The sequence below is a fragment of the Ptiloglossa arizonensis genome, chromosome 8 (assembly GCF_051014685.1).
Source record: "Ptiloglossa arizonensis isolate GNS036 chromosome 8, iyPtiAriz1_principal, whole genome shotgun sequence".
NCBI lineage: Eukaryota > Metazoa > Arthropoda > Insecta > Hymenoptera > Colletidae > Ptiloglossa > Ptiloglossa arizonensis.
In genome coordinates, this window is record NC_135055.1 from 22866010 (window position 1) to 22879650 (window position 13641).

Here is a 13641-nt window from a genome sequence, read left to right on the forward strand (position 1 = left end):
TAGAAATCCATTTCTTACAGCGACATCTTATGCGGTATTAATATGCGGTTGTATACGGAAGAACGAGTTTCCTTAAGGTTATCTTTTTAATGATGTATATCGCGTAAATAAACAATAAAGAAAAAACTGTATTTACAAAGATGTCGATGATTCTTAGAAATGTTATAAAAAAATTTCAAACTTGTACAAATCAAACACTAAGATTTTGCACAGCAGTTACGGATAAACAAATCGATCAAAAAATTATTCCAATTATCTCTAAGAGAAGCTATGACGATGAAAATTTCTTTTATCAAAAACCACGAGAAGTATGGCTAGAAAATTTAGATAAAGTTGAAAGGAATAAATTAGGACTCGTGTTTTTGCATCCTGAGATTTATGGAGCATCGCCACGAATAGATATTATACATCAAAATGCTCGGTGGCAAAAACTGTATCGTCATGTGGTAATTAAACAATTTTATTAATTATGTTCATGAATTGGTATTTATAAAGTAGAGGTCGTTGGCTTCAAAAATTATAAAATTAAAAAATCAATCTTTTATTTCAGTCTTATGCAAATACAAAAACTCGTGCAGAAGTAAGAGGCGGTGGGAGAAAACCTTGGCCTCAAAAGGGACTAGGTAAGGCCCGCCATGGAAGTATACGTTCACCATTATGGAGAGGTGGTGGTATTGCACATGGTCCCCGAAGTCCTACCACATATTTCTACATGCTTCCCTATTTTACCCGAGTGTTGGGACTTACATCTACATTGTCTGTAAAACTTGCTCAGGATGATCTATATATTGTTAAAGATTTAGAAATTCCAACACAAGCATCTTCTTATATAGAAGATTTAATTAAGAATAGAAAATGGGGTCCCTCTGTACTTTTTGTCGATTCTGATGATTTTATGCCTGAAAACATAACAGCTGCTACGGACACCATAAGTTATGTTAATTTGATGCCTGTTTATGGTAAGTTTCAAACTAAGAAACTCTGGTGTTATTTTACTTATATTATATTCACTTCTCACTTCCTTTCTAGGCCTTAATGTGTATAGTATGTTAAAACACGATACTTTAGTTCTTACTGAAAGGGCTGCACGTTTAATTGAAGACAAACTATTATATCAATTGCATAGACCAGATAGTGCGAAATTTCTGGCAAAGTTTAAACTTAATCAGTAATAACATTAAAAAGAAAGAAATTGTATGAATTTTTGGTATTTATCAATTTATATTTATTTTCAATAATCGTAAATAGTTTTATTTTCATATGTCAACTCAGCAAAATACAATTATAAAAATTATTTCCCTTACACGTATTTAATCCTAATAAGAAATATAGTCATTTTTTCTTTAGTGTTGGCATACTAGCAGATTTTTTGGGAACAGGCTGGAAGGTAAAACATGTGTAATAAACAAAAACAGAGCATTCAATCACATTTGTACAAAGTTCTTACCATGGGATGCGGATCACCACCTAACATTTTTTCACGAATTGCCCACCTTAGAGTCGCGTGTTTAGCTTCTCCAGGGAAAGACATCTGTTTCCATGTATGCTGATACTTTTGATAAAGTGCAACTGGATCAGATTTTTTAATACTTGAACCTTTTTGGGCTTCTGGTTGTAATCTCCATGGTCTAATGACTACAGAAATGGAAAGTAAAGTTATTTACTTATATAATGTATCACATAAAAGTTATTATGATCTTACATGATTTTGCTCCAGACTGAGAGGTTTTTGTAGACAAGATACTTTTCGTTCTACCACTTTCAGTACGTTCATGTTCTAATATATTTGGAGCACTCATAGGACGAACAGGTTGTAAAGTTGACAATTCCTGATGCATTATTTTATCACTGTCTGTTTTTACTTTGTATTTTTTTGATGAATAAGAATCATGTCTTAAACATTCAAGACATTCTTTTCCATTTTTGAAGTGACTATTATTACTTTCATCATCATAAGATCCACTAGTAGATCTAATATTGGATGCTTTCTTGGATTTTAATTTTATATCTGATTTTTCTCTTGTACCTATGTGACTGTCTTCAGAATTTGTAGATTCTTTGTATTCTTTGTCCTTTGATAAACATTTTACTTTAACCTTTATAAGAGGATTGTCACCAAAAGAATTAGAAGTATCTGTAGATGGTGTATTCTCCATTGAACAAAATTCTTTCCTCTGTTCTCTAAGAATTTCTTTGATATCATTTTGCTGTTTACCAATTATTTTCTGTTTAATTTGTTCTTTTCTCTGTTGTCTGTCACGTTCCTTTATTTTTCTATATAGCTTCAAATCTTATAACACCAAAAAAAAATATGAATTAGCACAAATGTGATAAAATATTTAAACTACAATTATAAAAGGAAAAATAAAATATTTATTCTTCATTACCTTTCATAAAACCTTTAAGTTGTTCAGCAGTAATTCCAACGAATCCTAAAGAATTCAAAAGTGCAAGTACCTGCTTTGGATCTTCATTCATTATTGACAAAATAATATTGATTTATAACAATGCAAGATAAAAATGAAAACTATTAACGTTTGTTTTCGTACTGACTATTTGAATGTCAAAAACGTTGAAGTTAATTTCCACGATCATAAATTACACACAATTGTATAGATGGTTACACGAGTTATTGCGTTTCAAATGAATACAAAAATTGATTGAAAGTATTGAGAATCCTGCCTACTTAAGTACTTTGTTTAAATTATGAATGAATGAATGAAAATTTATATATGTTTCACTAATTTAATGTACTTATATATATATATAAATTGCTTATATATTATTACATACACAAAAATTTTAAGTGAGTTTACACTCTACGGACTAGATTCAATCAAATGTACACAATACCACTTGCTTTAACCCTCTAGTGACAAAGACAGGAACTAAAACGAGTAATTTGATGTACGCAACTCATGCACAGATATTAAACATGTTAATATGTACTTCCTTTATCTGAAGAGCATAGACTATATATTTACAGAGAAAAGATTAGTTAATAAAACCATTAGATAATTAGGGACGGCTCATCTACTCCATGAAATTAACAAGTTCTTATTGTAACATAATCATAGCAAGATATAATATGAAAACAAAAGTTTGTGATGTCGATATATAATATTTTAAATTCACAGTCAATCAGTTCGGTATTACCAGCGACGAAGAATTGTTGTTGATCCGGAGGGAGATAGATGGAATCAAAGTTTTATCGATTTGTGGTAAATTTTACGATAAAAACCGCAGCTATTCGCTCATATTATTTTGTATGTAGTTAATAATTGCATTATCCTGCTACCGGTAATGCAATTAGTAATTACATACGAAATAATATAGATTGCCCAGGTCTCACCACGTGGAGGTTGCTGCGTATAGAGACCTACCCTAACCCTACCCAACCACCCTCCATTTACAGAGAATTTTGATTTACAACTTTCCTAATATACAACTCAGAAACGATCGTGGTTAGATCGTTGTTAGAAGAACCAACAAACATTAAAGTTTTCAGAAGAATCTGCCTTGAAAAGGCTACCTATAATGCAAGTCGATGCAAAATGGAGCACAAGAATGAAATAGAAATGCACAATTGCCCATACAAAACCTACCTACTTAAATTCTAATTATTCCTACCTAAACGAAAGCGCTTGCACTTAATAGTAATATCCTCCCTACATAAAAGCTAATGATAAATTACCAGAAGAGCCTACCTAACTAAATATCTAATTTCATTCACATCCTACCTAATATAAATATCTAGAAAAGTACAAGGAAACATTACATGTTTCCTTCTTCTTTCGATGATCGGTGCCACGAAGATTGTCCTGAAATATAAACTGTGGATATTAAATACAATGTCATACCTAAGAGCCTACCTAACTAAAAATCTAATTTCATTTAGATCCTACTTAACTAAAAATCTAATTCCATTTAGACCCTACCTAATAGAAATATCTAGAAGTATAAAAGAAAACATCATATGTTTCCTTTTTGTTTTGGCGATTGGTGCCACGAAGATTGACCTGAAACATAAAGCGAAAGACATTAGACACAATGTCATAAGTCTCACCAATTTTTTCTCTTGGCTATATTGAGTTCCATTTTGTCCCAGCTTCTCACATTCCATTTTCGATTCCTTTATAGTCCCGATTCAAAGTGTGCACACACACACACATACCCTAAAACAAAACTTATTTCATGGATTAGTAGACATAGAAATAAAAAAAAGAAAATAGCTGAAAAATAAAATTTGTTAGTAGACAGAAATAAAAATTACGCACAATCAAACTAGGTATTTCATATCAATCACAATAACACTAACACCGGAAAAGTAAAATTATAATTGTTTCTTTGTTATATAAAAATTAAATTTTAATTTTATTTCACATATTATTTAACGAGAATATACCAATTTAAAAATATTTTTAACGTCATTGATATTGGAATAATCATATTTTACTGGATTGAATCTAAATTATTTCTGCATCCAGAAGTAAACGATAACGACGCGATAATATAGACTCTACTCGAAAATTTATTATCAATACAAACTATCGAATTGCAGTTTGCGTACTTTTTCGATACGAGTCTCTCAATTTTTCATTAAATTACGCAACGATCGCGAGTCAACTTTGATCAATGCAAAGAACTTCGAATATTTATAAAATAAATACACTACTATATTATATCAATTTTTCTGTAAATCAACTGCAGTTGCAAAAATAATAAATCCCGTAGCAAACCTAACAACGAATACCCTCTATTGTAGAAGCTACAATATTTGTTAAATTTATCATCGTCATCGTTTTACTGGCACCGTACCAGAATTATTATACAAATACGTCAAATGCGTAATAAATATGTATAATTCGTAAAAATTACATTTCAAACACGATTCTACGTTTCAGCAGTATTTTCAGTTACAAACGCTCGATTTACGCGACAATTGCAATTTCTTTGCAATATGGTCCACTTTTCAAATATGCAAACAAACCCGTGAGTGGACCGTTCTTTTTTCGCAACGCTACTTTATTAAATATATAATAATAGAAAAATAAGAAAATACTCCCGAGAGCAACCAAACATGGTGCTTTCATATTCGTGAAGTTAACTGATCAAAATATAAAAGAATTCTCAAGAAAAATCGCGCGAGGTGCTTCGTTATTCGCAATACTAATATATATATATATTGTAAAATACAAAATGAAAAAACTCCCGAAAGCAACCACGTTAGGGCGCTTTGTAGCTCGCAACGCTAATTGAATACCGTGCACCAATGTGTGTTAAATAATACGCAACGCTAACTTTAATAGTCGAGTGCAGTCATTTCAGACTGCGGGGAATCACGTGTTGGACAGCCGATTCAGCTGTTTCGTGATTCCAACAGTGATTCCAGTGGCAATGTTTTGGGCGTTACGTGAGTCGCAACATTAATTGAAAAAAAGCCGCGAACCGTTGTTAATTGAAAGCAACGCGATTAATCGATATCGCAACGCTAATTGAAAATAGAAATACAACCGCGTTCAATATTCGTCGTTCGCAACACTAAAGGCAATCGCGATCGGTAAGTACTCATTGGTAAGTACTCATCGAACGCAACGCTATTCTAGAAAGAAATGCAATCTGCATTCAGATATTGCAAAATGAAAAACAAGCGCGCTCGATATTCTTTCGCGACACTAATTCAAACTATAATTACTATTTGTGTAGCTAATTTCGATCGCGATTGGTATTTGTTCGCAACGCTAATTCGAACAGTTATCGTTTTCCATTCGCAACGCTAACTCAAATCGCGATTATTCCTTGTTCGCAACCCTAATTCAAATCGTGACGATTTATCGTCCGTACAACTAATTGCAATCGCGATTGGTATTGGTTCGCAACGCTAATTCAAACGCGATCTTTCTCCATTCGCAATGCTAACTCAAATCGCGATCATCGCTTGTTCGCAACCCTAATTCAAATCGTGACGATTTCTCGTCCGTGTATCTAATTGCAATCGCGATTCTTTCTGATTCGCAACGCTAATTCGAACCGTTATCGTTTCTTGTTCGCAACGCTAATTCAAACCGCGAATTCCCCAATATGATTGGGGGATGAGGTGCACGTGTGGTACACACTAGTGTACACGTGACAAACAAACTAACTACTATACAACTACATGCGAGTACAGTGACAAAATAATAATAGTAATGACTTTCCATCCTCGGATAGATATATCCGAAGATGGAAAGCCATTCGGTGCAGCCCACTCTTGAGACAATTTGTCTAGGGCCTCTTCGGCTTGCAGCCTGTTCTCTCTTCGGGCGGCATTGCCCGATCTGAAACCCTACGTTTCGCGAAAACCGCGTGCAACACGCGTGCGACCGTGCAAACGATTCTGTGAATCGTTGGTCGTGCAATGCACGCGTGAAGAGGAATTTCGAGCGTACGTTCGTTTCGACGCCCTAACCGACGCGACCGCGTCCGCGAACAATTAAAGCAGAGAAATCCGAAGAATAGAAAGCAACGCTAGATGCAAACGATATTCATCGTTTGCACTAGCTTCGCCATCTATTCTTCAAATTATTCTACAGGTGCAGGTCGTCACGCGAAAACGCGCCTACCCGAATTGAGAATGCGACGACCTGCCCTGGCCCTACCTAACCGTTCTTAGCATACATACCAGAAGGTAAGTTACCTAACCTACCTGGCCCTATATTTAAAAAATGGCAAAACATTCTCTCAAACACAATCACTCCACGGTTCTCATTCGTAACGCCCGGGTGCAATTAGCCTAACCTAGGGAGGCGTCCCCGGGACGCCTCCGACACCCGAGCTTATCAAATGCACACTCTAAGGGTACATACCAAGTTCCTGAAATTGTCTGACAATGGCTGGCGATCATTGCGTACGTGTAATCGTAACGAGTATAAGAATTTATCGCGTGGCTCTTTAAGGAGAGCAATTGTCGCGTGAACAATTGTCACGTGAATGTAATAGCAAAAGTTAAGTCAATATAGATAGATACCGTCATTGATAATGCGACGTAGTTATATTATAAGAATACAGAGTATTCTTTGATTCGTAGTCTCTTTGATATATTTTCGCGAACCGACGCAATTCCACAGCCTAACCATACACACATGTGGAAATTACGTCGTGCACGATACGCCAGCGCATTGTCAGACACTCTTATATACTATTATTATTAATCTTACGGACTAAGAATTCATCGTGCCCGTTGCCTTCGCTCGAGCAAGTAGCACCTGGGCACTTGAACGAGTTCAGGCAACGAACACGGAAAAATCATGCTGAAAATCCTCAACTAGAAACGTCTGGTTAATCTATGTAGTATCTAACGAGATAGTATTCTTTCGTTCTGTTCAAATGACTCGACTTTTTATTTGTGAAAAATCAAAAGGAAATTGAAAAATTCTACTATGCAAAGAAGTTACTTGTAAGTGAATTATTCGTAAGAAAAAATTGATCAAGAAAATCTAAGATAAAGTATTTAATTACTGAGAATTTTTAATAACCCTTGGTCGATTTCGTCGTCAAAGTAAATTCTTTCAAAGTTGGAAAATTGTGTAAAAATCTGTTACTTTGACTCGGAAATCTAACCATCGCGAAATGCCTTCTTGTATATAAAATGTGACATAAAAACTACGAATAAACGTTAATACTCGAATCGTATTCTAACGCGAGACTCGAACAATATAGAAACTAATCGAATATTCGATAATATCGTTTTCCCGTAATACTAATCGCTAGAATTGCGAAGTCGGAGGGTATCCGACTTCTTCGCTACATAATTATATCGCGGTATAAAAAACGCGGTATACAAGAAAGCCCTATAACCTGATCTAAGAAATACGTACAAGTAAAACGAGAAATATCATTGCTCGCGAGTATATGGTTAATATGCTCGCGGTCACTGTACTCGCAAAAATCAAGAAATATAAATACAACCGGTCACCCGTGTCGATTCGGACCTTTCGTCCTACGACATGATTGGGGACCGGAGGAATACAAAATTGCATGCGACTCACCGATCGTAGAACACGACCTGGTGAATATGTCTCGGCAATATGTCATCGTAGTAGACCCAAGGTGGAGGATCTGTAACAAAAAAAAATCACAAAACGTGACGATCTGTTTCTAAAGTTTCGAAATGGTTTCAATTTTAGTACCGACAGATAGGTACTTACGTTGTTCGCTGGTGGAGCCACGCCCGATGTCCCAGCCAGATGTCATCGTAGCAGTCTTTGGACCCTGGAACTAAAAAAATCAGAAAACAGATATAGTAAACTACAAGGGCTGATACGCATGCATTTAAGAACAGTGGCGATAGATACTTACGTTGGCTGCTGGTGGAGGACTGCCCGAGACCCTTCCTGAGTCTGATGTACTGATTCTAATACCGGTGACGATTCACTTTAGATATTACGAAAAGAAAAAAAAGAAAAAAAATAAACTAAATTAGCAACGCGACCGAGTATCAAAGCCGGCGAACAAAAGCGATTCTATTGACGAGATACAAAGAGCAAAGAGAGCCACGATGCTCTCGAGAGAATTTACAATACGCGAGAAACACTGAATCTACATCGCGTGGACTTAAACTCTCAACGAGACTCTACTCGGAGCCACTTTGCTCCGAAATACATTAAAAATCTACGTGTTTAAACAAACACTGAGTCTACTGACCGCATTGCGCGCGGCCGTCAAAATTGCTGAAAGAAAAGATGGGAGGAAGGGAGGAGTTGTTTACCGAGTGTTTGTAAAGAAAATACTGCTTGTTCTTAATGGTTCGCACTTTGTCGTGCCGAGCATGAAATTCGTTTAATTTGCAATTATTCAATAGAGGGTTTTCGTTATTAAAGTTGCGAACGTGTTCATTCTCGTTGAGAAATATATATCGCGATTTTCATAAATATTGGAAAACTCGTTGCAAAGATCAAAGTCGATCGGTTGGTACTCGTGTTCCAAAGACACGTAAATTCGCGGCTACGCGTAGAAAAACTCGCATCCGAAACGCGTACGCAAACGCAATTGCGACGAGTTCGTAGAGATAATTTTATGGAACATCGATTACAATATGTACAAATGAAAAATATTAAACCACGATCGAAATCCAGTAATGTACGAGTTATTCCAATTTTCAAATAGATACTACTATTTTTATTTGATTTTTGCACTGATCGAATACGAAATCACATATGCTCGCGATAAACGACACTCAAGTCACGTACAATTAAAATAAATATACATATACATGTTATAAATATGCAATGAATAAAGAGAAATGTAATCTGTTATTCTTACTACTTGGAAGATTTTACCAATAATCCGTGAATTCCGGTCTAGCTGATCCTGAAGTATAGTAGAGCACCATCGCTACAATTGGTAATCTGCAACAAAAGAAACTACAAATTTAAACCGTATATATCGAAATAAATATTATTGTATTATAATTAAGCAATAAGTAAAATCGAAATATTTTACAGAAAATTACAATTTAATTCGTAGGTACGGTTTGATTTAGACAGATCCGCACTTTGTAATGAATAGGAAAAGCACAAAAACCATTTAATTGTTTCGCTCACATTGATTCAATTTATAATTAGAAGTGTATGTCTATTAGACGCAACACTGATGGTTAGTAACATAGTATTAGAAACGATTAGATACGATTAGATACGATTAAATGTTAGAGAGAAGTGCTCACGTACTTCGATACTCCTAGGTCTCTCGATACGTCTTCAGCTGTCGACTGCCACGGACCGAATGACGACCTACCTCTGTATGTCATTGGGTTGTTGTTGGACTTCGAGCGGGGATGGTCTGAGTTTTCACCAAAATTAATGTTTCAAGGAACGAGGAATTCGCGGAATCGTTAATCCTTCATGCAGTATAACATTGTCGGTATTTAATCGTGGGGATCGAGAATATCACAGGTAAAATATTTGTAAACTTAAAATCCAAGAGTTTATGTATCGAAATAAACACTGTCGAATTATAATTAAGCAATAAGTAAACTAGAAATATCTTGCCCAACATTACATTTTAATCGATAGATTCGAATTGATATATATAGAGACACACTCTATAATAAATAGAAAACACACGAAAACTAATCAATTATTTCACTTGCATGGATTAAATTTATAAATAAAAGTGTAATATTATTAAACGAAACACCGATAGCAAGTAACGAAAGTATTAGAAATGATTAGGCACGATTAACTGTAAGGAAACTAATGCTCACTTACTTCCACACTCGCGCGTCTCTCGATACGTCTTATCCTGTCAACTGCTACGAACTGAATGCCGACCCACTACTGTAAGTCACTGAATTCCGTTTGAACATCGAACAAGGAAAGAAGCACCAAAAACATTTAATTGTTTCACTAGCGTTGGTTAAATTTATTATTAAGAGTGAAATACTATTAGACGAAACACTGATAGGAAGTAACGGAAGTATTAGGAATGATTAGACACGATTAAATGTAAGAAAACTAATGTTCACTTACTTCCACACTCGTGCTTCTGTCGACGCGTCTTATCCTGTCAACTGCTACGAACTGAATGCCGACCCACTACTGTAAGTCACTGAATTCCGTTTGAACATCGAACAAGGAAAGAAGCACCAAAAACATTTAATTGTTTCACTAGCGTTGGTTAAATTTATTATTAAGAGTGAAATACTATTAGACGAAACACTGATAGGAAGTAACGGAAGTATTAGGAATGATTAGACACGATTAAATGTAAGAAAACTAATGCTCACTTACTTCCACACTCGTGCTTCTGTCGATACGTCTTATCCTGTCAACTGCTACGAACTGAATGTCGACCCACTACTGTAAGTCACTGAATTCCGTTTGAACATCGAACGCGGGAAAAACATTTAATTGTTTTACTCGTGTTGATCAAATTTATAATTAAAAGTGTATTAATATTAGACGAAACACCGATAGAAAGGAACTGAAGTATTAGGAATGATTAGAGACGATTAAATGTTAGAAGAGTAATTGATGTTTATTTATCATAACAATTATTACCAATAATTGTCTGTTTTGACATGCTATTAAGGTACCATTGTTTTAATATTTTTAGATTCATGTATCGAAATTGTTACGTTTGCCATCCGTGAGAAATAATTAAATTTTGTGGTTACAATATTTCCTGAAAATAGTAAGTTTCACAGTACAACAAATGCACAGTACAATGTACAGGAATAATTTTTCTATCTTTACTATCTTTGCTAACTTCGTTGGTCTGATTAAATATAGTTGCTGGAATAGCCATTTTTAAATGGAGAGGTCGCTCTAGAATTACAGGTATTTACGATGTCGGTATTTCAGATTGTGCGATAATTATGTATCTAGTCCGTACCATAACTGAACAATATTATTTTGTTATATCGTTGCATTCTGTTGTAAGAAATAGGATAATATTAATGGGAATAATTTCTAATCACAATTTATGTGATTTATTGAAAACGGTAACCAATCGCGATTGAAGAAAGTCGTCATCTACCGACGAATGTGCCAACCAAGAAGTGCGCTTGCACGAATTCGAAGAATTTGTGACCGGTATATTTCTACAATCGATCACGAAATTGGAAAAGATTTACGTTTAATAAAATCTGCTAAAAATTGCGCTCGTATTTCGGAAAACTTGAGAGCCCTTCGGTAAATATACTAAGAATAATTCTGTTCCCTCGTCGCAGAACATTTCACTTCTAAACGTGCATTCGGTGAACACTATAATCCGGTGACTGCGCAGAACCTTTCGCCTGCGCTTGATTTAAGTTTAACGAAGCATGGTTAATTGTGCATCAGTCTGAAAAGAGGACATCGTTGAAAATGTTGTCGATAACGTTCACGGTTTTTCTGCTGGTCGCTGCAATAATATCGAATCCTTTCTCAGGTAAATTCGTTCACCGTATTCCTGAAGTTTTGCGTCTTGTCCATAATAATTATATGCACCCAGTAGCATCCAAAGCTACTATAAGACAATAGTTCGATCAGTTTCTAAATATACTCGCGATACCGAAGGGTACGTAATTTTTTCACCTCAATTGCTTTCGTAACGTCTACATTAATCAGAGTATGCTCTTTCGCGAAGTTCTCGGATGGTATTCGCCATCAGAATTTCCAAACACGGAACTCTATTTTGTAAAATCGACCGAGAGTGTGAATATTATTCCAGACACCCGCGCTTCGAAGATCGATGCCTTGGATATCCCGCTCGTGGTGCGTAACAGTACCGGACCGATCGATCTATCTTGCGTTTACTACGTCAGATCGGACGAGAACGGACTCGTGATAAAGTGGTACCACGATACGGACCAGATCTACCAATGGATACCACCGAGTAATTTTATATATAATCAAACATTTTAAAATGGATAGATATTTCATTTTCATTGTGATCGTACGTGTATACAGTGCCGCCTCAAGACGCGGGAGTTATAAACGGATACGCCGAGTATCCCGAGCAGAATTTGAAGCATCCCAATTTGAGGTCCGTCATTCGTTTGAAAACAGCGATCGTGAAAATGAGCGGAGAATATACGTGCACGGTCAGCACCTTTCAGGAGAACGATTTCAAGAGATCGAGAATGATCGTTTACGGTAATTTTGTAGATTCGAAGTCTCGACGATCCGAGGTAAACGTATCAAATCAAGAGACAATAGTTTTTATATCGATGCAACGTTTGATCGTTTAACTTGGATTAAGGGAAATACCGATTCTTGAGATTTCACTCTACCGAAGTCGATGCTCAACATCGTTTTGAATCACTATTATTATATCGTAGCACCAGAGACGGACGCAACGATCCACGTATCTTCCTTCAACGAAACACATTTGAACCTGACCTGCGTGGTGGACGGTGCACAACCGCGACCAGTTCTCAAATTTTATATAGAAGGAATCGAAGTTGCCGATTATTACGACAGAACCGAGGAAACGAAATGGTACAGGAAAGATCTGCCCGTGAAACGCATGGCGGTCGTCAGGAATGTTTTCGAACCAATGTTACTGGACTGCGAGATTTCTATTCCACGTACAGATTACAAACGAAGGGAGAGGATCGTCTATTACCCCGGTTCGAGTCGCTCCAAAAAAATTCTGTGTCAAAACGTTTGGTTGAACCATGCTCGAATAGAAAAGATCTCAGTAATAAAAATTAACGAAAGACGTATAATTCCATTTATAATCAATTCAATTACTTTGATATCCACTTGACATGTTCAAGTAAAAAATAGTATATTTATCCAACCAATGTTTTCTATGAAACACTTCAACTTTGTCTAATAATATTTTTCGATATTGCTAATATTTGCTAATATTCCAATGTGGTACATCTGTATATGTAATTATTTTTTTTCTGTTTCAGTTCAATCTTTATCACAAACGAGCACCGCGATAAAATGTCAAATAACGTCTCTCGATATACTCGTCATTGTCATTATCCCGTGCATATTAATATTGCTATTGCCGTATTAACATTCGACATTAATATTTTAGTAATGCATAGTCTCTTTTCCCATTGTACTTCTTTTCTTACACAAATAGGTTTTTTAGATCACTTGTCATTTTTTCAACACAGTTAATTCAAATTGTTTAACGGATTCATCTAGTAGTAATGGTATT

General features: G+C 35.6%; 3 protein-coding genes across 5 annotated transcripts; 2 read left to right on the forward strand and 1 right to left on the reverse strand.

Annotated features, from left to right (window-relative positions):
- The first annotated feature begins 26 nt into the window (after window positions 1-26).
- Mrpl4 (mitochondrial ribosomal protein L4) lies at window positions 27-1294 on the forward strand. Its single transcript, XM_076318733.1, has 3 exons — window positions 27-446; window positions 551-959; window positions 1030-1294. The coding sequence occupies exons 1-3, from the start codon at window positions 141-143 to the stop codon at window positions 1170-1172; spliced, it is 858 nt and encodes a 285-aa protein (XP_076174848.1). The 5' UTR covers window positions 27-140; the 3' UTR covers window positions 1173-1294.
- On the reverse strand, window positions 1104-3336 carry LOC143150457 (uncharacterized). Its single transcript, XM_076318731.1, has 4 exons — window positions 2388-3336; window positions 1703-2290; window positions 1448-1635; window positions 1104-1380 (listed from the first exon to the last, which is right to left on the reverse strand). The coding sequence occupies exons 1-4, from the start codon at window positions 2476-2478 to the stop codon at window positions 1333-1335; spliced, it is 915 nt and encodes a 304-aa protein (XP_076174846.1). The 5' UTR covers window positions 2479-3336; the 3' UTR covers window positions 1104-1332.
- An 8397-nt stretch (window positions 3337-11733) lies between these two features.
- LOC143150035 (uncharacterized) lies at window positions 11734-13631 on the forward strand. 3 transcript variants are annotated; one of them, XM_076318027.1, is made up of 5 exons: window positions 11734-11910; window positions 12193-12357; window positions 12432-12617; window positions 12803-12962; window positions 13385-13601. In XM_076318027.1, the coding sequence occupies exons 1-5, from the start codon at window positions 11847-11849 to the stop codon at window positions 13599-13601; spliced, it is 792 nt and encodes a 263-aa protein (XP_076174142.1). In that variant the 5' UTR covers window positions 11734-11846. The 3 variants fall into 3 exon arrangements, with proteins under 3 accessions (XP_076174142.1, XP_076174140.1, XP_076174141.1); XM_076318026.1 differs by having other exon boundaries at window positions 11739-11910; window positions 12803-13093; window positions 13385-13631; XM_076318025.1 differs by lacking the exon at window positions 13385-13601 and having other exon boundaries at window positions 12803-13377.
- The last annotated feature ends 10 nt before the right edge of the window (window positions 13632-13641 follow it).

Bases quoted from the DNA above. Each gene is read 5' to 3' on its own strand.
- LOC143150457 (XM_076318731.1), bottom strand. From the start codon at position 2,478: ATGAATGAAGATCCAAAGCAGGTACTTGCACTTTTGAATTCTTTAGGA. The intron at 2,291-2,387 runs GTAATGAAGAAT...TGGTGTTATAAG, and splicing joins ACTTAAAGGTTTTATGAAAG to ATTTGAAGCTATATAGAAAA. The intron at 1,636-1,702 runs GTAAGATCATAA...CCATTTCTGTAG, and splicing joins TCAGTCTGGAGCAAAATCAT to TCATTAGACCATGGAGATTA.
- Mrpl4 (XM_076318733.1), top strand. From the start codon at position 141: ATGTCGATGATTCTTAGAAATGTTATAAAAAAATTTCAAACTTGTACA. The intron at 447-550 runs GTAATTAAACAA...CTTTTATTTCAG, and splicing joins AAAAACTGTATCGTCATGTG to TCTTATGCAAATACAAAAAC. The intron at 960-1,029 runs GTAAGTTTCAAA...CTTCCTTTCTAG, and splicing joins TAATTTGATGCCTGTTTATG to GCCTTAATGTGTATAGTATG.
- LOC143150035 (XM_076318025.1), top strand. From the start codon at position 11,847: ATGTTGTCGATAACGTTCACGGTTTTTCTGCTGGTCGCTGCAATAATA. The intron at 11,911-12,192 runs GTAAATTCGTTC...ATATTATTCCAG, and splicing joins AATATCGAATCCTTTCTCAG to ACACCCGCGCTTCGAAGATC. The intron at 12,618-12,802 runs GTAATTTTGTAG...ATTATATCGTAG, and splicing joins ATCGAGAATGATCGTTTACG to CACCAGAGACGGACGCAACG.